The sequence below is a fragment of the Odocoileus virginianus genome, chromosome 2 (assembly GCF_023699985.2).
Source record: "Odocoileus virginianus isolate 20LAN1187 ecotype Illinois chromosome 2, Ovbor_1.2, whole genome shotgun sequence".
In the NCBI taxonomy this organism is placed as follows: Eukaryota; Metazoa; Chordata; class Mammalia; order Artiodactyla; family Cervidae; genus Odocoileus; species Odocoileus virginianus.
This window is the reverse complement of record NC_069675.1, coordinates 101,303,007-101,324,599: the sequence shown is the minus strand read 5'-3', so window position 1 is coordinate 101,324,599 and position 21,593 is coordinate 101,303,007. Positions and strand designations below refer to the sequence as shown.

The window sequence follows — 21,593 nt, the reverse complement described above, 5'->3', positions numbered from 1 at the left end:
CCTCCACACAGGTCCCTCTGCCCAGTGTACCACTCCTCCCCTCTCCCTAGCTTCCCTCCACCTCCTTGCAAGACCTGCATTCAGGGAAGTATTGGTCATGGGCTGGGGGTTCTGTTGTCCCCAGAAGATGGGACCCCTGCCTGTCTGCGTGTCTGTGCCCTCAGGCAGCCTGAGAAGCCACGGCTGCTGCCCCCCCCCCCCCCCCCCCCCCCGCCTTGGACCTGCCTCTGCGCTGAGCCAGGGGCCGAGGCACCCCTACAGCATCCCCCATGTGGCCCTCACTCAGGAGGACAGAACAGAAGGGTGTTATCTGTTCAGGCCTCTCCTGGGCTGGGGTCCTTCGGGATCTTCAGGCTTTCTGCAGTTTCCACACTTCTGCCTGAGGGGAGGGCAGGGGCCTTGAAGGGCAGATGCAGAAAAAGATTGGGGAGTAGCGAGGAGCGTGGCCAGGCCTGTTCTCAACCGGTCAGCAGCTGCTTCTGCCAAATGCTGGTCTGCCAAACCGTCTGGGGTCCCCACGGGGGTGAGGAGGGGATACGGGGTGTGGCAGGAGTCAAGACAAGTCAGGCCTCGGAGGGCCCACCTCGGCCGTGTCAAGAGTGAACCTGAGCCCTGGGCTAAGGCCTCTTCCCCCTGTACTCTCCCCCACCTCTAGGGGGACATCTCCCCTTCACCCCTCACCCCACCCCACCCTCCCTCCAGCCCATGCCCCACCAACCCAGAATTCAGGTCCCTGTCTTTAACCTGGTCTCTGCAGACCCCTCACCTTGCTGCCCACCGCGACCCCTCTGCCAGTTCAGTGGGGCGCTGAGGTTCCCAAACTGCTGGCCTGGAGGTGGGCAGAGCCCCCACCTATCACGTGCTCCTCTCCTCCCTGAGTTCCCGCATGGACGCTCCCTTCCTCAAACCAGACCTCCCAGCCCCCGGCCTCCCACTGCCCTGCTTGGTCCAGCCTCAGGACCCCCGCCTCCCTCACGGCCCTGAGGGTCCCTGAACTCAGATGTGCCCTCCCACCCGCCCACTTGGGCCTCCTCCTTCCTGCAGCCGCCCACCCACACCCATCCTTGCAGCTTGTGCCCTCTACCAGCCAAGCCCCCACCCACACTCTTGTCTGGCCCCTGGTCCCTCTGTCCAGGCAGGAGCCTGGCCCCGCTGACCTGTCTGTCTGCTGACCTCTGTCCACACTGCCCGAGAGCCTCAGGTGGGTCACGTGGGCCCTGCCGGGGCACTCGCCCCTCCCCAGGCCCAGTTCCTTCCCCTCCCTCCTCAGCCCCACCCCATCCTGATTTCCTGCCCAGGACCTCACTCCCTGCTTCCTGGAGGAAAAGCAGCAGCCCAGACCTGCCTCCTCCTTGAGAACCCTGTGCTGATGAGGGGCGGTGCCTGGCACCCCAGCCCATCCCTCCAATGCCCCTTCCCCTGTTCACGCATTAGACACCCAGGCTCCTCCTGACCGCCGATGCCCAGGCCCCCAGGCCTCACCTCCCCGTCACCATCTGGACCAGAGCCTCTCCGGCCCGCAGAGTGCACCTGTCAACATCACAGTGACCTCCACACAGCCTGACCCTCGGCAACTGGGTCCCCCCAGCACCCAGCACCGCCAGGCCCAGGCCCCGCCATCCACGGCCACTGTCCCCAAGGGGCCAGGCGTATCCCCACGGAGACAGAAACACGCCAGGAAAGCTCTTACTGGCCTGCACTGCCAAGCCTGGGTGCGCACAGAAACCGCTCAGCTACTGGATTTACCAAAACACCTTTTATTTACAAAAGTGAAGTCGCAACTATGAGCAACAGCTGACCCTCGCCTGGCCATGTGCTCCAAGGGTAAATTGAGGCAGTGGGGGCGGGGCTGGGTTTTCCTCCCTAACACCTGCTCCACGGGGCTGTAGGCAGTGGCAGGAGCTCCTTAGAGAGAACTAGGCTCCGTCTGCAGACACCCCTGCCAGCAAATTGTGTGATTCTGCCAATCTGTGACAACCATCCTGGCCTGCCCACTTCCCCGTGGGCCTCAGGCCCCACCCCACCCCTGGGAAAACAGGTGACTCTTTCTCAGTCCCAGGTGACTGCCCGTCTGTCTGCCCGACAGCAGTGGAAACCCCTGACTCCAGGAGGAACAAGCAGGCAGCTTTCCACGGTGTGGGAGTGGGAGGGGGCAGCGAGGCCTGGAGCAAGGCCGGGGCTCCACGGAGCTGGCCAGGGGCCTGGGAGCAGCAGGGGCATGGGCCCCTCACACAGGAGGTGAGCGCCTCCCGGGACCCAGCTCAGGGCGCTGAGTGCAAGACAGGGTGCCCTGCCCACAGGAGGCCTCAGCAACGGCCACCTCCAGGAGAGGGTCTGTGGGGCAGGAACGCAGAGCCTCCTTTCCAGGCCGACCAGGGCCACGCCCCCGGCAGGGGCCCTGCCCGCCCTGAGCGGCCCCAAGCAGAGCCTCAGAGCACAGCCGGGGCAGGCACCGCCGGCAGGGGCAGCTCCAGGGCTGGCGTCTCGGGGGCCTGGGCTGGGCTGGGCTTCCGGTGGTCCAGCTGCTCCAGCTTCTCTCCAAGTTGGGAGTACAGCTCCTTCACCGCCTCTCCACTCTGTGGGGGAGGCCCAGGGCACGTGTGCGTGCCTGCCCACGCACACACCCCCACACACACGGGCAGGCCGGCACAGGGACACACGCACACACACACAGACCAGCGCGGGGGATACACACACCCATGCACAGGGTCAGGCCAGCACAGGCAGCGCGGCCCAAGGGCGCAGGCGGGTGTGGGGGGCGCACCTGGCCCGTGGGCTCCAGCGCCTTCTGCAGCGCCTCCAGCTTGGACGGGGCCACCCGGTGGTGCAGGTGCAGCAGGAGCCGCAGGACGTGCCGCTGCACACTCTCCTTCCTGGGGGAGGAGCCGGAGGGCTGCAGGCGGCCCAGAGCCCCCGCCCCCACCCAGCTGTGTGCCTAGCCGAGGCCCCGCCCCCGCCCTCCACCCCCGACCCAGAGGCCCCGCCCCCGCCCTCCACCCCCGACCCAGAGGCCCCGCCCCGCCCTCCAACTCCGACCCAGAGGCCCCGCCCCCGCCCTCCACCCCCGACCCAGATGCCCCGCCCCCACCCTCCAACTCCGACCCAGAGGCCCCGCCCCCGCCCTCCACCCCCGACCCAGATGCCCCGCCCCCACCCTCCAACTCCGACCCAGAGGCCCCGCCCCCGCCCTCCACCCCCGCCCCCACCCTCCAACTCCGACCCAGAGGCCCCGCCCCGCCCCCACCCCACCCCTCTCCCCAGGAGAGAGGAAGGCACCTCGGGGAGGCGGTGAGGAGGAAGCCGTCGAAGAGGCTGCTGCAGAAGTCTTCCAGGGCGAACTCATCGGCCAGCAGGGCCAGGCTGCCCGTGAGCAGGTGCAGGAAAATGTCCCCAAACGCCAGGTCACCGAAGGTCTCCACTGCAAGCACAGCAGGCGTCCCCCAGCTGCCCCCCACCTCCCGGGCCGGGCCTGAGACGGAACTGACCGGGGCAGGCAGGCAAGTGCTGGGGGGCCTGGGGGCCCTGGGCCTAACTGGGGGCGGGTCCCAGGGCAAGGTGGGGAGGGGACAAGATCCTGTCGTGGGGTTCTGCCCAGCAGCCAAGGGGATCGGGGTGAAGTGGACTCCAGCACACACACAAGTGCCAAGGCGGGCAGCCCCTAGAGCCCACCAGACTGCGGCACTCGAGGGGAGGGAACGGAGCAAACGGGCCTCATCAAACCCCGGGAGACAGACGGTGAAGCTAACTACCACCAAGTCACCCCGTCACTGGGAGCTGTGACCTCGGAAACGCGGGCACTGCGGAGGCACAGAGCCCCCACCACACCCGCCACAACTGACGGAGGTCTCCGCAGCCTCGCCCGGCTCACGCGGCCCTGAGGCAGGCGCGCGGTCAGTGTGCCAAGGGACACGGCCAGCCAAGCCCCAGCAGGGGAACAGGTGCCCTGGTTCCACCGACAAGCCCCATGTAGCCCTGCAGACCCCAAGACCTGAGGGGCAGCAGGAGAAGTGAGCTGAGGGAAGACCCCTGTCTGACTCCTGACCTGAACAGATCACCTGCACGAAAACATTACACAATGGGGCAAACTGTCAGAGCCTGGACCCTGACTAAACGCGCTGCAGTCACGGCTTTAAGACTCCACCTCCCATCAAGACACCTGCTGGGCTGTTCCGACCTGGTCTGCTGGGCCCGGGCCGTGTCCAGCCCATCACTGAGGGGACGGAAGCCACACACAGCCCCCTGCAAGTGGGCAGTGGGCCCTGGGCTTCACTAACCTGCACTTGAGTTCATAAAAAACTCCCACCAAAAAAACATTTAAAAGCAAAGAGAACTTTTTAAAACCGATACGCATCTTTACTAGAACCTTGCAGTGACAACAAAGCAGCTTCCTCTCCAGAACGTGATTAGAGACCCGCCCAGTGGGTGGGATTAGACCTGCACCCGGCCCACCAGGTGGGCAATGTTGACACTCCCGCCTCCAGGACACCCAAGTCTACACACGTGACTCAACCAGACAGACACAAAAGTTCCCAAGTGAGCAGGAAGAACGCGGTTAACCCAAGTTTCTAGAACTATGCTCCTAGAAGCCCCCCAGCAGAGAACTCCCCCCACAGAGAAGTCCACATGCTGATACTAGAGCCAGGGAACTCGCCCCCCACCACCGTGGTATGGGGCCCGAGGGGAGATGGTCCGGCGGGCCCCTCAGGAGAGGGAGGTGGCTGGTGCGAGTGCCGGGTCAGAGCCAAAGACACGGAACGGGAGAAGCTGGGCAGATGAACTGTGACGGGGCCGGAGCCAAGGACGGGGTTTCTGGGAGCTGGAGGGGACAAGAAGGGTCTTTCCCGGGGCCTCCAAGAGGAGCAAGCCCCACCCATACCTGCTTTAGCCTTGAGAGACCCACTGTAGGCATCCGGCTCCCAGAAGCCTAAGAGTTAACTAAGTTCCTGTTCACCAGTGAGGTGGTGGCTATATAGAAACTAATACCCCCAACAGGCAGCCTCCTCCATAAAGAAAAGCCTGGAAACAACTGGCACCATCATCAGACCCATCAATGACCCACGTGCAGGCTGAGTGAGCAGCGTCACACCCTCTCCACAAAGCCGCAACGCCCCGACGGGACTGAGCCGGCAGAGGCCCTGGGCCTGCTGTGGGGTGGGCAGGCTGGGTGCCCCCGACTGGCACCCACGCCCCGACTCAGCCTGCAGCTGGCTCTTGAAGGGACCCCCGGATGCCCCCCGGTCTTCCTGGCTTGCAGGGTCCCTCCAGCGTGCAGAGCAAGGTTGCCGGGGGAACTGGCCTCTCTGTTACCTTGGTGGGGAGCTCGCTCGCCCTGGTCTGAGGAGTTGGGAGGCTCCGGGCCCCTTGCCCGTTAGGGAAAGATGACACTGGCTCTTCGGGAACATGGGTTGTGGCGAGGGCAGAGGGCGTCTGGGGAGGGCAGGCTGTGTCCTGCCACCCGCACACTCACCGAGCCCCGGCAGCAGGCGCAGCAGCGCGTTCTTGTTCCTCTGCTTGGTGATGTGCAGCACGTAGTACAGCCCCACCTCGCAGGCCATGCGCTGCTCCTGCAGGAACCTGCGCCCCAGTGCCGTCAGCCCCGCAGGAGCCCGCCAGCCAGGGCCCGCCCCCACCCCGCCCGCAGCCCTACTTGGTGAAGCTCTCCGGCAGTGTGTTTGGATACGTGACCGGGGCCTTCTCCTCGGCTGGGAGCTTCTGATCCACGTTGAAGGTGTGGTCCTCCACCACGAAGGACATGAGCGTGGGCAGGAACCTGGTGACCAGCTCCACCTCCTGGGGTGCAGGCCCAAGAGCTGTTGCACACCGTGCCGACCCCCAACCCGTCCTCTGGCCACCCCCAGTCGTGGGCCCGGCACCCCCAAGCCGCTCGTGAAGGAGCCCGCCTAACCCTGTTACCATCTTGGGCTCCTTGAAGACCTGGCTGTCGATCATGTCCCACGCGCCCTGGCCCAGCGCCAGCAGCCGGAGCAGCAAGAGGAGGTCCGGGCTGTCCTGCAGGGAAACGCAGGCCTCAGTGGGCTCGCCCAGTGTTCTGCCCTGACCGCATATGCCCTCTGCCTGGAGGGAGCATGGGCTCACCCCAGGGTCACGCCCGACTGCCGCGGGCGGCTGGCCGGGCACACTCACCCTGGGTAGCACCTCCTGGCCCACCAGCTCCTGCAGGTGCCTGACGGTGCTCAGAGACAGGGTGTTGATGGCGAAGGGGTCACACAGGATCATGGACAGGTCCCTGTGACGACACACCCACAGCCTCAGTGAGGGAGACTCCCGGCCCGCGGAGCCACTAGCCTGGGAGCCAGCCCTTCCTGCTGACCAAGCTGCCCCACTGTGGCCCATTTTCTAAAACCTCATGGTTCACAACTTTCCCTTAACATACCCGATAAACTGAAAAACCACAGGTTTTTTAAAAGTTAAGGTCCCATTTTGGTCGAGATTCTGACCCAGACTCTATAAATTCATTCAGGTCCCCTCAAGCCCAATCCCAGACAGAAGCTGGGACAGGGTCCACCCAGACAGCACCTTGCCTGTAGCCAGACCGCCACCTCTGGACGCAACAGGCCTGTCTGTTCACGGGCAGGCCCAGTCCAGGTGCCCAGCGCGGCCGAGACGCCACAGCCTCACCCCGGCAGCCGAGCCTCTGTTGCGGGCACGGGCACCAAGTGGTCCCCCTAAAAACGCACAGGGGGAAACACCACTCCCGACGGCAGGCTCGGACAGGCGCCCACACCAAGCGGACCCTCACCCTAGGACTTGCTCCTGCCCCTTCTTCACTCCGTCAAGGAAGCCCTGTAGCTCGCGGGCCCTCTTGCTGTCCACGAACCGCTCTCGGATGCAAGCGTCCAGGCACCAGGTGAACTGCGGGGAGAAGGCAGGGTCAGGACTCGGCCAGAGACCGCGCCTCCAGGCAGCTTTCCCCGTTGCCTGAGCATCCAAGCCTGGGGTGGGCACCAGGATCCCCACCTCGTGTCACCAGGGCCCCGCTTGGTGCGAGGAACAGGACCGCACAAAGCAAACAGGCCCAAGGACCCACACCCCATAGACCCGGCGGCGCAAGAGAGGTCACTGTGTTTTGTTCTGAAACGGGCCTTCCCGTGGTTCCCACTGCACGGTGGGCAGTGCCGGCTCAGAGTGTAACGCCACGAAGCCCCTAGGGACGCCGTGGGGGGGGGTCACACCGCGTCCACGTCAGGACGGGGCAGTGCGGAAAGCCCTGTTCCACAACACGGAGCTCACCAGGAGGGCTCTGGAGCGGGGGAGACAGAGCCCGGGGAGAGCAGGGCGGCGGGCTCGGGGTCAGGGGTCCGACACTGGGCCCCCCCCCGCTGAGGGCAGGCGGGACCACAGCGCCGCAGGGGCCCCACCTTGTGGCAGGGGTCCACGGAGCAGATGTCGCCCACGTCCAGGTCGTGCAGGGACATGAGCAGCTCGGCGCGGAGCGTGCAGTAGTGCACGTTGCGGGTGCGCAGGAAGAGCGTGCGCAGGAACTGCAGGACCATGTCGTAGAGCTTCACGTTGCGCCCCACCATCCGTGTCAGCCTCTGCACCACCTGCCGGGACGCCAGGCCTCGCACCCCGCCCGCCCCCTGGCCCCGCGCCCCCGACCCGTTGGGCTGGGCTCCTCTTTCACAGAACAACGGCTCACACTGGGGGCAACGTCTCTGGTTTGGAGGACGGTGAACCATCAGGCCCCAAGGTTCCTCTGAGGGTGTCAGCCTTGGCCCCAGACTGCACATCGGTTGGGCCTGCTGTGGCCACCCCGCTCCCACCTTCTCTCTGTGACTGACATGTGACATCTAACGTGTGGGGTCCACCCCTTGGGAGCCTGAGTACCCCAGGAGGTGCCCTGATCCCTGGGGTCACTAAAGGGTCCAGGCACCCGTGGCAGTGAGTCAGTATCCAAAAAACACTGGTTGCACAAGAAACAAATCAGAGCCAGACAGGGGGAGACCCCAGGGCTGCGAGCAGACAGAGGTGGCCAAAAAGGCCAGCCAAGTCACCCAGCACGAAGCGCTCAGAAAAGGCCAACGAGATCCACACGTAGGGACGGTGCTGAGATGCCCCTGGCCAGCCCCGCAGATGGGCCCAGGCCTCCAAGAGCAGACAGGCCGGCGTTCACGGGGGCGGGAAGGGGCTGGCCAGGGAGGCCTGCACACAGCCCCGCCCCACCTCACCTCGCCCTGGCGCCTGGTTTTGGGGGAAGGGCTGAAGAAGTTGTGCAGGACAGAGAGCTCCGTGCTGAAGAGCGCGCTCTCCTTCTCCACGATGTACTGCTTCAGCAGCGGGGAGACCTCGTCACCGAAGAGCGCCTGGTTGTCCTGCCAGATCTGCCGCTTCACCTCCACCGCGCAAGCCCGGTACAGCTCCTTGTCAGCCATCACCAGCTTCAGCTTCTTCTCAGGAACCTACATAACCCACAAGCCACCGTCAGCAGCACCCTGCCCCAGCGGTCTCCCTCAAGACAACTAGCAGGCCTCAGCCCCCCCACGGGAGAGACCACATCCAGCCCAGCCCAACTGACAGGGACAGCTGGGACCGGGCCCCCAGGCTGTGGCACAGGCAGCAACCACAGACAGGTTTTTTCCCAGAAGGGGCTCCACGCCCCGGAGCTCACACCAAGCTCCAGTGTCTGCTCGGCTCAGGGAAGAGCCAGCACAGGGAACCGTGCTCCGAAGCCACCCTTCGCGGGCAGGCAGCTCAGGAACGCTGCCCAGAGGGAGCCGGCCAGGCAGCCGTTACCTTGGGCAAGTGCTTCATCACGCACATCACCACTGGCTGCAGAGACGGCATCTTCACCAGAGAAAAGCTCTTCTCCAGGAGGTCCTCCAGTTTCTTATACCTGGGAAAACTCACATTGCTGAGGAAGCAGCCACCTGCGGGTCCCCAGACCGGTGGTGTCACGGGCGGCCCCCTTTTCAGGAAGGATGTGTAGCCACGGGGAGGTGAGCGCTGCTGACTGGGGGTTCCTGGCTGGGGAGGGGGCTGCCTGTCTCACTGACCTTTCCTCGGCCTTCCCCTCTGAAGCGATGGCGGACACACGCTCCAGCAGCTTGTCCCGAAGCTCATCAAAAACCGACTGGTGGAACTCCAGCCGCGGCGTCCCGTGCAGGTCCAAGAAAGGCAAGGCGGACTGCAGGGAAGGCAGGAGCACGCCGTTCTCTGTCTAAGGAAGCAGAGGTCGGCGTTGCTTCCTCGGGGCCGCAATAGAGACCTCAGCCGCACCCACTCGTGGTCAGGCACCCCGGCTGCCCCGAGCGCGCGAGGAGGCAGGCAGAAGGGCGTCCGCGCCGCGCCGGCTGTAGCAGCCGATGCTGGGAGCCGCCCGCCGGCCGAAGCGGCCCGAGCTCGGCGAGTCGCGGAGCAGACGGATACGCCCACTTCACACGCGCGCCCGCGCCCGGCCCCTCGCGCAGCCTCACCTGGAACTGCTCGATGGCCTTGAGCGGCTCCGTGCAGTTGGTCAGCGTCTCCTTCAGGTCCTCCCCGTTGGCCACACCCAGATCCTGCAGCCCCGCAAACAGGGCCGAGGCCCCGGTCCCCACCCGGCCCGGCGCCCCATCCCCGCCGCGCTCCCCCGGCGCTGCCGCGCTCGCCACGGGCCCTGCAGCGGTCCTCTCGCCCGGGCCTCGGGGGCCGCCCGCGCTCCGCTCCCCGGCGCCCTCCAGTTCGGCCAGGTCCCTCCCGCAGCGCCGCTCCGCTCTCCCCGCAACCGCCCACTTCCGCTCCTCGCAGCCAGGTCCGCCCGCCAACGGGCTCCCCGGAAACGCCGCCGCCGTCGCGCAGGGGTTCCCGGGAGGAACGCCGCGCCCCGCGCCCAGCAGAGACAGAGCGCGAAGGCGGTTCCCGGATGACGCATGGGTCGCCGCCGAAGCCCCGCCCACCGGTCCCGCCCGGCCCTCCTGCGCGGCCCCGCCCAACCTCCCGGGGCCAGCTTCCCCTCGCTGAGTAAAACGCGGTTCAGGGGCGGGCCCCTGGGAAGCGAACACCAGAACTGGGCTGGAACACCGGGGGTCGGTGCCGCCGGTGGGTTGGCCTGCTTCAGGAGATTCAGAACTGATGCTTTAGCCGAGTGCGTTTGACTTAAGAAATTTTTGGCCGCGCGCCGGGGAATTGAACCCGCATCGCCCTGCAGTGGAAGTGTGGAGTCTTAATCACTGTACCGCCAAGTGCATTTATTTTTGTAATATTTATTTGGCTGTGCCGGGTCTTTGCGGCTCGCGGGATCTGCGTTTTAATAATCGTGAAAAATCCTTTTGCTGACCTCAGCGCCCACCAGCTGCAGGACCCTCTCATCCTGGAACTTGCTTTCCTCCCTGTCCAACCCGAAGAAGCTCACGCCACAGAACTGTCGCAAAGACCCGACTCTAATGGGAAGTGCCTCAAAGTAGGAAGTCCCTAGCAGAGACCCGGGCACGCAGTGGCAGTGTGACAAAGATGGCTGTCCTCTCACTGCCTTGAGCGTCTAATCCCCTGACGCACCCAAAGTGCCAGGCCCTCAGGCTGAGGTCCCGCCCCACTCAACAGCCCACCTTGCAACACAAGAAGCCCATACAGGGCTCCTAGTGCCCTGACCTCGGGCCAGACTCGAAAGGTCAGGGCTCCATAGCTCTGGCCAGCCCAGGGCCCAGTGCCCGTGGCCTGCTGTCCCACTGTTCTGAGTCCTGGGGTGCTGAGGCTTGGCCGCCAGCTGGCTCAGCCCTGGAGGAGGGTCCAGTGCACAGCACTCACCCTCCCTTGTCCTTGGCCTCCCTGCGGAAAGGGATGATGCCAGCACAGTGGGAGTAGCTCTCGTGGTACCTGTTGAAAGGGTTGAGCTTGGACAGAAGAAACAGAGGAGGGGGTCTGGCCGAGGGCTTGGGGGACACGGGGAGGGCCCCTGGAGGAACTGGTGCAGTGACAGGAGTCACCGCAAGCTGCAGGAGGCCCCTGCAGGGAGGCAGTCTTGGGGCCAACCCCTGTGCAGGAGGGCGGGTTGATGGCTGGCAATGAGGAGCCCATGCCAGGCTGCAACTGTGGGCAAGGCAGGGCCTCACGGTGAAGCCCAGGGCGTCTGTTGACCGCAGCCTGGCCTTCATGACTCTGGCTGAGCTCACAGGGTCTTTGGGCAGCTGCAGGGAGATGTGGAGCCAGGCCCTAACGAGCGGGTCCTCTGGGCTTTACCTGGCCAGGGAGCACGCTGACCCCCCACTCAGGATGGCAGCTGACTGTTCCCCATCTCCACCCCAGCAGCTGACTCCTCAGCTCAGCAAGCAGCCCGACCCTTGGAGAGTCCGGCAGCTGGACCCCTCCACTGGCTGGCACAGCTAGGTGGGGGCGTTTGCACAGCCCACAGGGCCCCACCCCCCCCCCCCCCCCCGCCCCAGGCCAGGCAGGCTCAGGCTGCCACCCCCGCCACCCTAGAGAAGAGAGCCTGGCCAGGGCACAGCAGACGTGACGGGTCAGCCGCAGGCCACATCTGCAGGACGCCTCGGGGGGAGGGCCAGCGGTCAGCAAGCACACAGAACTCGGACGAACCAGCAGCACCTCGGTATGTAGCGAGGGGGTGGGCCCGCCTCGTCCGCAGCTCAGAGGGGTTGGCTGGTCGGGAGGGTGGGTCAGAGGGGCTCAGAGGCGGAAGGCCAGGCCGGGGGGCGCTGAGTTACAGAGGGAGGCTCCACAAGGCCCCCAGCGGGGCAGGATTTCATGTGCCAACCCGGAGGCTGGGCGCACCTCGCGGGCTCTAGAGCGCACAGAATGGGCCAGTGTCGTGGCGCTTGGGCCTCCGCACACCTTGGATGACCACCCCGGGTGCCGAGGGGAGCCGTGACCTGTAGCAGTCCTCCACGTTGTAGGCGGCCGGGCCTGGGGTGCAGGCTGCAGAGGGGAGGCAGGTCCAGTCACTGTGCCCACCTGTGCCGCCCAGGCCCACCCCTCCCGTCCCCCGCCTCCACCCCCTTACAGGAGCCCACCCAGGACGCCAGCAGGGGCGAGCGGCCCATGGAGAAGGCAGGTGGGCACGGGCCCTTCAGTCGGCAGCCGGGAAGGATGTTGTAGGTGCTGGGGCCAGGGCCCGTCTTGTCCCCTGTGGGCGGAGGGGCCTGCAGGAGGGGCTGGCCCTGGGGCCCCGTGCCCCAGGCCTGCAGCACCCCCTGGCGGGCTCGGACCTCAGGCGGCCTGGAGGTAGGGCGGCCCCTGAAGCTGAAGGCCGGGCACGCAGGCGGGCTGGGCAGCTGGTAGTCCGCAGGCGATGGCCACTGTGGGGAGACGTGGCTGCTGCAGGCCCGCCCCTCAGGGTGGCCCACCCTGCCCAGGACCTGCCAGGCCGGCCCCCACCTTCTGCTCTCGACTGAAGTCAGCTTTCTGAGTGAAGGGGCTTTCACTCTGGAACCACGCAGTCTGCCACGCCCTGCGGCCACCACCCTCTGCAGTGGGGACAGGGTCACAGGGGTGCCGTTGGCCAGGGTCCCTCTCCAGGTGAGAGGGCGGGCGGTGGGGGTGCGGGGAGGGGCACGCACCGTGGGTGGGGTGCCTGCGGCCGATGCTGAAGTGGGGGTGTGGGGAGGACTCTCGCACTGACGCGTCTGGCACCTGGTACTTGGTGGGGCCAGGAACATGCAGGTCCGTCACGATGGGAGGGCGTTGCTCCAGCACTGGTGGAACAAGCCCTGGGCCTGGGTCCTCCCAGCAGCCCCCGCCCACCCCTGCCTGCTCCCCTGACCGGCCTGGGGTTGGGGAGCCCGAGCCCTCACTCACACAGCTCCCTCAGGTTCCGAGTAAGGGGCTCCTGGAGGGGGCTGGTTTGCGTCCTGAGCCCCACCTGGAGCTCCTGCACCGCTGGGGGCCACATCTCCCCCCTGGAGGCCCCCAGCCCTGGTTCCAGGCCTGACAACAGCACAGTAGCATTGAGCCTGCGAGAGACACGAGCAGTCACCATCCACGCAGCCGGGGGACCACCCCAGGCCGCTGCCCCCCAGTCAGCCCACCGCGCGGGCAGTTACTGGGAAGTCACAGGTGGCTTCTGCTTCAGGGAGCCATGGGTCCAGTGTCTGCCTCCATTGATGTGAAAATTTGCCAGGAATTTCACTGCCTTCTGGTCAAAATTCATTATCAGGGTCTCTGGCTCCCCTCCCCTAGGGACATCACAGGGCTCTGTGACCTCACTGACTGGACATGGGTCCCCCCATTGCCAGGGACTCCCTGGGAAGCACTGTCCAGCCCTGAAGCGCCCCTCCCCTGGCCCGCGAGGTGGGTTGCCCTGGGATCAGCCGCGCCCAGCAGGCCCCCGGGAGGCCCCCGTGACTCTTGACTCCCCGCTGCCCTTCCTCCCTGCTCCCCTTTCTTGTCCCAGTCCTTCCGATCTCCTGGACTTCTGGGTCTCCCAGGGCCCTAGGGTCCACTCTAGTAGCGTTGAGGAAGGACTAAGGCCCTGACAGAGGGTGCAGAAGGGAGCAGGGGCTGTGGGCTGCTGAGCCTGCAGGGCCAGCTGAAGGAGACACGGGGAGGCAGGCCTGGCGGCTCAGGCGAGGCTGGGGCACTGTCCTCTGGGGCGCGCAGCTGTGGACGTCATCACAGACACAGGGGCTGCTGAGGCTGAAACACGAAGGCGCGATGAGGCTGGGTGAACGGGAGTCCAGGTGGGCGCCAGGCCCCCGCAGTGCCTTCTGGAGCCGACCAGCCCCGGCCCTGGCCTTGGCCTCACCTGGGCAGCACAGCCAAGGATGTCCTGTCCCCCACGCTCGCCCGCCCGTCTCTCCCTCTCCAAGGCCCTCCCATCCGGCACCGCCGGGCCTGCCTGGAGCTCCTGTCGGTAGCGACTCGCTTGAGGAAATGCACCTTTCATCAGGGCAAGGGGCTCCCCGCCTGCTCCTGGGTCGCTCCCCGGGGAGCAGCTCGGGTTCCCCGGGATGAACCCTGCCACAGCAGATGACACGCACAGCTGCGCTCTGTGGGCCGTCTGCTCGGGACCGACGTGCCGAGTGGAAGCCACAGGTCAAGGCCCGGCCACCTGTGTCCCCACGTGAGAGGCGGTCTCCGTGCTGGGGAGGCACGTCGGGCCGCCAGCGCCCTCCTGGTTTAACCGAGGCTCGGCCCTCGCTGACTCTGGGCGCGTTTCATGTGCTTTTCTGCTGGTTGTCACCTTCTCCTAGGTTTGCTTCATGAGCTTGTTTCTGCTGATATCCTATCTGCACGCGACACTTGGTGCAGACGCTTCCCCCAGTCTGGCATTGGTCTCTTGGTATTGATTGTACTGGTTTTTGACATGTTCTCGAACCTGCTAACTGTCCCCTTTATGCTACCTTTCTTCGTTTTTATGCTTAGAAAATCCTCCCTACGCCAAAAAAAAAAAAAAAAAAATCAGGATTTGTTTTAAATGGAAAATAGTGACAGATAAGAGACGTGGGTTCGACCCCTGGGTCGGGAAGACCCCTTGGAGAAGGAAATGGCAACCCATTCCAATCTTCTTGCCTGGGGAATTGCATGGACAGGGCGCCTCTGGGCTCCAGTCCGTGGGGTCGCAGAGATTTAGACGTGACTTAGTGACTTAAGACAGCAATGCCAGCTCCAGGCAGTGACCCTCGAGGACAGAGTCCCAGAGGCTCCGGGCCTCAGGAGGCTCACTTGCTGAACCTCGTGCCTTCAGAGTGGCCTGCGCCTCGTGTCTGAGGAGGGGGCTTGGGGTGGGGGGGCTCCCTTAGCCTTACCCCTAGCGGCTGCTTTTCACTGGGTTCCCGGCCTCCCATGCGTTGCAAGCGCCCTGGCCCAGGCCTGCTCCTCACTGCCCAGCGGGGCTGCCTCTGGGGTTCCTGTTCTCCAAGTGCTAGGTCCCCAGTGTGATGCCCCCAGCCTGTGGCCCCGCCTTGAGGCGGGAGTGCTCACAGGTGTGGGCAGGGCTGCCCAGCAGTCAGGCCTCCTCACAATGGTTGCCAGGCAACAGGGCTCCTTTCTGGGAAGGAGGCAGGCGCAGGCACGGGGCTGGAGGCAGCCCCACAGAACTGAGGTGCAATGACAGCCACTCAGAAGCACAACCTTTTCTCACCAGAACCTCACTACATTCCTGGGTAAGCATCACAGCCCTGGGGCAGGCCTGGGGTCCCCGGGGGCGGTGGAGCATGGCCGGGGCCTTGAGGGGTGAGGGGACCCCAGAGCTGGGTCTCCAGGAAGCTGAGGCCAGAGCAGGGGCTCTTGGGCAGGAGTCGGGAACCAGGGTGCCTGGGGAGCGGGGTGAGGCCACGGGCCGGTCAGGAGGGCAGGGGCAGGTTTGCAGGGGCCTGGCTGGCCCACCCTGCTGGTGCAGCCCTGCCATGTGGCCCGCATGTCTGCGGGAGCAGAGACCAGGGACAGTGCGACAGTGGGGGGCGCTGGCCTCTCCCTCCAGTGTGCGTCCCGCTTTAAAGAAGAGCTGAGCTGGGACAGGGATTAGACTGTCTGCTTCCACCGCAGGGAGCAAGGATTCGGTCCCTGGCCCCGGAGACTAAGACCTTGCGTGACTTGTGCCCCCAAAACATGAAAAAGTAAAATGAAAAAATAGAGACAAGATGAGAGTGAACCGACGGGCATGGCCTTCAGGCCACCTTGCTAGGTGTCCCCATGTCAAAAACAGAAATGGGCACTTCTCTGGGGGTCTAACGGTTAAGACACTATGCAGGCGGCACAGGTTCAATCCCTGGTTGGGGAACGAGGATCCTGCCTGCCACGCAGCGTGACCAAAAATGAACAGAAATGGGCCTCAACAGCGTGTGTGCACACTGACACACACTCAGACCACGTGCAAAAAAAGGCTAGTTAGAGCAGAACCAACTCTGGTGACACTGAAGAGTCCCTGACCTTCAGCCTCAGCCTCACTCAGCTGGTTGACTAACAAACCTGCATTCACTTGAGCAGTTTTTTAATAGATTTTATTTTGCATGACCCCGGCTGCACTGGGTCTTTGTGCACGGGCTCTCCCTAGCTGTGGCGAGCAGAGGCTGCCCCTCACGGCGGTGCTCGGCCTCTAGTGCAGTGGCGTCTGGCGGAGCACAGGCTCGAGGGGCAGAGGCTTCAGGAGTTGCAGCAGGCAGGCTCAGTGGTTGTGGGTGCTACTACAACGGCCTTGGTTGCTTTGTGGCATGTGGAATCTTCCCAGACCAGGGATTGAGCCCGTCTCCCTTGCACTGTACCACCAGGCAGGTTTTAAAAAGAAAACAGCGCACACTCCTTGCTGTGACACAGGCCACGGCTCGGGGCTTAGCCGTGGCGCCCACGCCACTTCCCCACAGGCCTGAACCTACCCCACCAGCAGCGTCCCCCACAGCCTCCCAGTATCCTGCCGGCTCTCCTGTGCCTCTGCCCAAGGCCCAGCCCGTCTCCTCCCTGCGATGCTTCGGGAGGCAGAGCTCCCCGTTCTCTCATCTTTCAGCCCCTTGTTGGAAAATGGCTGGCGGATGGCACTCGGACGGTGGGGAAGACGACGCAGCTCCCCTGCCACGGGCCAGGCCTGCTCTCAGCGCTTGGCCTGAGTTGCCCAGAGCCCCGCCCGTCTGCAGCCAGCAGACCGGACCCACACCTGCTCGTGGGGCCCTGCCTCACCCTCTCGCCTGCAGTTACGCTGGCTTCTACCCGCAGCTGCGCTACCAGGTGGGCAGCACCTATGGGCGCACCACGGCACAGCTGCTCACAGACCCCAGTGTGCACAAGAGCCCCTGCTCCGTGCTGGCCCCCATCGCCAAGCCCAAGTTCATCGAGGACTTCAGCAAGCCCAAGCCACCTTTTGTGCCCTGCCGTGACCTGATCGAGCCCTACATACCCCACTACACTGGTAAGCCACCTGCCCCCCCAACCCTGGCCTTACCACGCCCCAGGATGCCCTCTTGCCTGCTGTGGCTCAAGTCTGCCCTGTCTACACAGGTCTGAAGCCCTACAAGAACTTTGAGATGCTGGGCCGATTCCCACCCCAGGAGGCGGATGCCCAGGGGTCCCTGGGGGGTGAGAATGTATCCAGGCAAGAATCACTGCCTGCAGGCTTCATGCCCTATCCCCCCTATGCCCCCTGCCCTCCGGGCAGGAAGGGGGACTCCAGGGACCTTGGACACCCGGGGCTGCGGCTGGCACTCGGGGAAGAGGCCTGGAAGAGCACCACCCCTGCCTGCGAGGCCCCCGGGCAGTACCAGGTAACTGAGGGACACCCTGGGAACATGGGCCCCAGGCCCCACCCCAGCCAGACCTGGGCAGGGGCTGGGCAGTGACCTGCGCCTCCCCACTTCAGCTGTACCACTGCAGGAGGGACCGGTCCCCACCCCTTGCCCACTGGCAGGAGACACTCGACGTGGGCAGGTTCCACAGGCTGCCCCAGCTGGACCACCCCAACCTGATCCAGCGCAAGGCCATCTCAGGTGCGTGCCCTCCCCACCAAGGGCCCGGGGGGAGAGCAAGTGAGGAGGCTGCCCGTGGGCCCTTCCCAAGGGTGGGCGCACTGAGGGCCCACTCCTCTTCCGGAAGGGGTTGGAGCCCACACACACTGCCCTGACACCCCTGGGGGCAAGTGGGGACCTGCAGGGGGACCCTGACCTCCTCCCTCCCCAGGTTACGCAGGCTTTGTCCCTCGGTTTGCCTGGGTGATGGGGATGAATTATCGCGATGGGGTCACACAGGCTATGGACGAGTTCGACAAGAGCCAGGTGTGTGACCACCCCCCCTGGGTGAGCAAGGCTGTCTCCACCCTCTGGCTTCCCTGGAGGAAGCTCTGCCAGCCCAAAGAGGCTATCCCCTTCCTGCCCCCAGCCATATCCTTCTGACTAGGTCTTGGCTCCCAGGTCTGGAGTGTCATGGGGAGGGAAGACCCCTGAACCACTCACTTCCCAAAATGCCAGCCTTAACCCCCCCCCCTCCCCCGGGCCATTCTGCTCAGTGGTTTCCAGCTGAGAGAGGCAGGATATGGCAGCACCAACCTGCCTGTTTCCTCAGTTTCTGCTCAGAAATCCCATCTGTGCCCTGGGTGAGAGGCTGCCCCGAACACACTGGCCCAGCAACACTATCTACAGAAGCCAGGGCCTGATACCTTTCTACATGGGCTTCATACCATGTGAGTGACGCGGGCTCCTCTTACAAGACGTCGCGGCGACAGGCCACCATTGTGCGGGGCCGGGGGTGGGGCTCTCTCAGCCAAGGTTCCCTCAGTGCCCCCGTCCCCAGTGTGGAAGGGGCTCGCCCGACAGCCCTGATTAAGAGCCAAGAGGCCCAGTGCCTCCACACCTCGCTGGCCTCCTGGGGGTTTGCGGTGCACAGGCTGGGCCCACCTCCGGGAGGCAGCCCGCAGCTCCCAAGCCTGCATGTTCGCAGGCCGCTGCCCCCGCAGCAGCCCCGTGTGCCCCATGCGTGCAGTGAGCCCAGGGGCTCAGCAGCAGCGTTGCCCCTCAGCCATGCAGGACAACTACGCACTGACCTTCGGCAACAGCACCCGCAAGGCCTATGGGAAGGAACTGGAGAGGCGCAGCCAGACACTATGAAAACGCTTTAATGGTGGCGGCTGTACAGAACGTGATGTCGGGACAGGAAAGCACACACACAGTGAGACAGACTACCAGAGCGGCTGTGAGTGAATAAAGAGTTCCCACGGCCTCGGCCTCCCGGCTCTGGCGGCTCTAGGCCACCTCCTCCTCGGCCTCCTCCTCAAACTCGCCCTCCTCCTCGGCCGTGGCGTCCTGGTACTGCTGGTACTCGGACACCAGGTCGTTCATGTTGCTCTCGGCCTCGGTGAACTCCATCTCGTCCATGCCCTCGCCCGTGTACCAGTGCAGGAAGGCCTTGCGCCGGAACATGGCCGTGAACTGCTCCGAGATGCGCTTGAACAGCTCCTGGATGGCCGTGCTGTTGCCAATGAAGGTGGCAGACATCTTCAGGCCGCGGGGCGGGATGTCGCACACGGCCGTCTTCACGTTGTTGGGGATCCACTCGACAAAGTAGCTGCTGTTCTTGTTCTGCACATTAAGCATCTGCTCGTCCACCTCCTTCATGGACATGCGGCCCCGGAAGACAGCAGCCACGGTCAGGTAGCGGCCGTGGCGCGGGTCGCAGGCGGCCATCATGTTCTTGGCATCAAACATCTGCTGGGTCAGCTCGGGCACCGTCAGCGCCCGGTACTGCTGGCTGCCCCGGCTGGTCAGCGGGGCGAAACCGGGCATGAAAAAGTGCAGGCGGGGGAAGGGGACCATGTTGACAGCCAACTTCCGCAGGTCAGCATTGAGCTGGCCTGGGAAGCGCAGGCAGGTGGTGACCCCACTCATGGTGGCCGACACCAGGTGGTTGAGGTCCCCGTAGGTGGGGGTGGTCAGCTTCAGGGTGCGGAAGCAGATGTCGTACAGCGCCTCGTTGTCGATGCAGTAGGTCTCATCCGTGTTCTCTACAAGCTGGTGGACGGAGAGGGTGGCGTTGTAGGGCTCCACGACAGTGTCCGACACCTTGGGCGACGGCACCACGCTGAAGGTGTTCATGATCCTGTCTGGATACTCCTCCCGGATCTTGCTGATGAGGAGGGTGCCCATCCCAGACCCAGTCCCCCCACCCAAGGAGTGGGTCAGCTGGAAGCCCTGCAGGCAGTCACAGCTCTCCGCCTCCTTCCTCACGACGTCCAGCACTGAGTCAACAAGCTCCGCGCCTTCCGTGTAGTGCCCCTTGGCCCAGTTGTTCCCGGCGCCACTCTGACCTGCAAGAGAGAGGGCAGCCGGGTGCTCTTCAGCCAGGCATGTGGTCACCACTGGTCACTGGTGCCACAAAGGCCAAACGACACAGCGGGAGGTTAACACCCAAAACCCACCCTGCGGGTACAGCAGACGGGCCCCCAAACTGATAAGATAGAGCTACCCGACGAAACACCAAGATGGTAAGCTAACATAGTTAAACAACAAACCAGCCCCTCCCACGGGCAGCCTCTGCCAACTCCCCAAGAGCAGAAGAGCTGCCACTGCCTCCAGCTCAGCCTTCCCGGCGTGGAGATTACATCTGCCTGCTCCTTCCCGGCAGACAGCTGGGCCTTCTCGGCAAAGCCGCTTAAGGTGAGGGGATTGAGTGACTCTAGAGGGGAGGAGGGCGTCCTGGAACCCAGCTTCTACTGAGAATACAGAGTGGATCAGAACGTCGGCTCTGCGAATCCTGAAGATGGCGACCTTGGCCCCCCCCCCCCCCCCCGACCTTTGCGCCGTGCTGGCTATCAGCCGCCACCCACCCCGATCCGCGGCTCACCGAAGACGAAGTTGTCCGGCCTGAAGATCTGCCCGAAGGGCCCCGAGCGCACAGAGTCCATGGTGCCCGGCTCCAGGTCCACGAGCACGGCGCGGGGCACATACTTGCCACCTGGGGGGCGGGAGGGCGTCAGCGAGGGTAGGGCCGTGGGGCGGCACGGGGGTGGGGAAGGGGCGCGGGGTCTCACCGGTGGCCTCGTTGTAGTACACGTTGATTCGCTCCAGCTGCAAGTCGCTGTCCCCGTGGTAGGTGCCAGTAGGATCGATGCCATGCTCGTCGCTGATCACCTCCCAAAACTGCGGGAGACGCGGGCGGGCCGGTCCGGGGCTGAGTCACGCCGGAGCTGCCCGGAGCCGGCCCCGCCCCGGACGGCGCGGCGCGGCCCTCCCTTCCCCCGCCGCCCGGCCGTCCCCACGGGCCCCAGTCGCTGCCAGCTGCCTCGACCCCGGTTCCGGCGCCGCGAGGGGCCGCAATGCGGGGGCGCCGCCCGCCGGATGCCGCCATCTTTCCCGCCGCCAGCTCGCCCCGCCCGGAGGACCCGCGCCGGCCCAGACGTCCCCGCTCACCTTGGCGCCGATCTGGTTGCCGCACTGGCCGGCCTGCAGGTGTACGATCTCCCTCATGGCGGCGGCGGCGGCGGCGGCGGCAGCAGGAGCGGCTGCGGAGGAAAGACCTGAGCGAAAGCCGAAGTGCGGGCGCGCAGAGTGCTACAACCGACGCTGCGCTGGCGCTTATATACCCGCCGCGCCCGCCCCCGCCAGCCTCTTATTGGGCGTCCGGAGCGAGGCTGGCAGGCGGCCTCGTTTGATTGGCTGTAGCCCCATCAATCGAGCCGCCCAGCGCCCGCCTTCCCGACGCCGCTCGCCATTTATTGGTCCGTCGCGGCCTCTGCGCTCCCTATCCAAGTCCCCCCCCCTCGCTCTGCGGTGTTCTGACCATTGGCTGTTTCAAATGATTGATTTGTGCTTCCATTGGCCGGCTCCGCAGAGCACGCCAACAGCCTACCGCTATTGGCTGGCGGGGCCGGCGTCCTGGTAACCGCCGCAGTGCCGCGGGGACCGGCGCGGGCGGGGCGCTGCGGGGGCCGGCCGAGCCCGGGGCAGGCGGGCGGGGCGCGCCCCGTGGCCCTCTCGCGAGCCCGGGCCTCGCCTTGCACCTTTTCGAGGGCGGCCGGGCTCATCTTGCGGGGTCTTGGAGCGGGGGAGGGGCGCAGAGCCGTTCACACGAACGCCCGAGGGGACACGGGGCCGAGGAGCGGCGGCGCCGGGCCTGCCCCCTGAGCTTTGGAGGCCTTGGGGCCGCCTGCCCCCCTCTTCGTTCCTCAGGCCCGCACGGGTCGTGGGCAGGTGGGCGAGCGCGTGGGGCCGCGGCGCCCGGCCGGGGAG

The 21,593-nt window shown here is 65.3% G+C and overlaps 4 protein-coding genes across 12 annotated transcripts; 1 reads left to right on the top strand and 3 right to left on the bottom strand.

The window, feature by feature from the left end:
- Window positions 1–1,737: 1,737 nt before the first annotated feature.
- On the bottom strand, window positions 1,738–10,137 carry NELFB (negative elongation factor complex member B). The gene is made up of 14 exons (XM_020888526.2): window positions 10,132–10,137; window positions 9,435–9,986; window positions 9,015–9,178; window positions 8,755–8,854; window positions 8,190–8,420; window positions 7,380–7,565; window positions 6,761–6,873; window positions 6,145–6,247; window positions 5,914–6,009; window positions 5,648–5,790; window positions 5,468–5,574; window positions 3,277–3,418; window positions 2,765–2,873; window positions 1,738–2,576 (listed from the first exon to the last, which is right to left on the bottom strand). The coding sequence occupies exons 1-14, from the start codon at window positions 10,135–10,137 to the stop codon at window positions 2,430–2,432; spliced, it is 2,199 nt and encodes a 732-aa protein (XP_020744185.1). The 3' UTR covers window positions 1,738–2,429.
- Window positions 10,138–10,166: 29 nt separating this feature from the next.
- On the bottom strand, window positions 10,167–14,782 carry STPG3 (sperm-tail PG-rich repeat containing 3). Of its 7 annotated transcripts, XM_020888416.2 has the most exons (9): window positions 13,828–14,208; window positions 12,993–13,584; window positions 12,748–12,902; window positions 12,510–12,644; window positions 12,328–12,416; window positions 11,954–12,248; window positions 11,785–11,868; window positions 10,744–10,812; window positions 10,167–10,360 (listed from the first exon to the last, which is right to left on the bottom strand). In XM_020888416.2, the coding sequence occupies exons 2-9, from the start codon at window positions 13,097–13,099 to the stop codon at window positions 10,305–10,307; spliced, it is 990 nt and encodes a 329-aa protein (XP_020744075.2). In that variant the 5' UTR covers window positions 13,100–13,584; window positions 13,828–14,208; the 3' UTR covers window positions 10,167–10,304. The 7 variants fall into 7 exon arrangements, with proteins under 7 accessions (XP_020744075.2, XP_020744072.2, XP_020744068.2 ...); XM_020888413.2 differs by lacking the exon at window positions 13,828–14,208 and adding an exon at window positions 14,697–14,782 and having other exon boundaries at window positions 10,167–10,812; window positions 12,993–13,124; XM_020888409.2 differs by having other exon boundaries at window positions 10,167–10,812.
- CIMIP2A (ciliary microtubule inner protein 2A) lies at window positions 13,178–19,143 on the top strand. 3 transcript variants are annotated; one of them, XM_020888422.2, is made up of 8 exons: window positions 13,178–13,239; window positions 14,923–15,053; window positions 16,575–16,789; window positions 16,879–17,141; window positions 17,237–17,363; window positions 17,554–17,648; window positions 17,935–18,052; window positions 18,388–19,143. In XM_020888422.2, exons 2-8 carry the CDS (start codon window positions 14,998–15,000, stop codon window positions 18,474–18,476), a joined length of 963 nt encoding a protein of 320 aa, XP_020744081.1. In that variant the 5' UTR covers window positions 13,178–13,239; window positions 14,923–14,997; the 3' UTR covers window positions 18,477–19,143. The 3 variants fall into 3 exon arrangements, with proteins under 3 accessions (XP_020744081.1, XP_020744080.1, XP_020744082.1); XM_020888421.2 differs by lacking the exon at window positions 13,178–13,239 and having other exon boundaries at window positions 14,744–15,053; window positions 16,597–16,789; XM_020888423.2 differs by lacking the exons at window positions 13,178–13,239; window positions 17,554–17,648; window positions 18,388–19,143 and having other exon boundaries at window positions 14,744–15,053; window positions 16,597–16,789; window positions 17,935–18,049.
- TUBB4B (tubulin beta 4B class IVb) lies at window positions 18,467–20,924 on the bottom strand. Its single transcript, XM_020888407.2, has 4 exons — window positions 20,775–20,924; window positions 20,396–20,504; window positions 20,209–20,319; window positions 18,467–19,672 (listed from the first exon to the last, which is right to left on the bottom strand). The coding sequence occupies exons 1-4, from the start codon at window positions 20,829–20,831 to the stop codon at window positions 18,612–18,614; spliced, it is 1,338 nt and encodes a 445-aa protein (XP_020744066.2). The 5' UTR covers window positions 20,832–20,924; the 3' UTR covers window positions 18,467–18,611.
- Window positions 20,925–21,593: the final 669 nt, after the last annotated feature.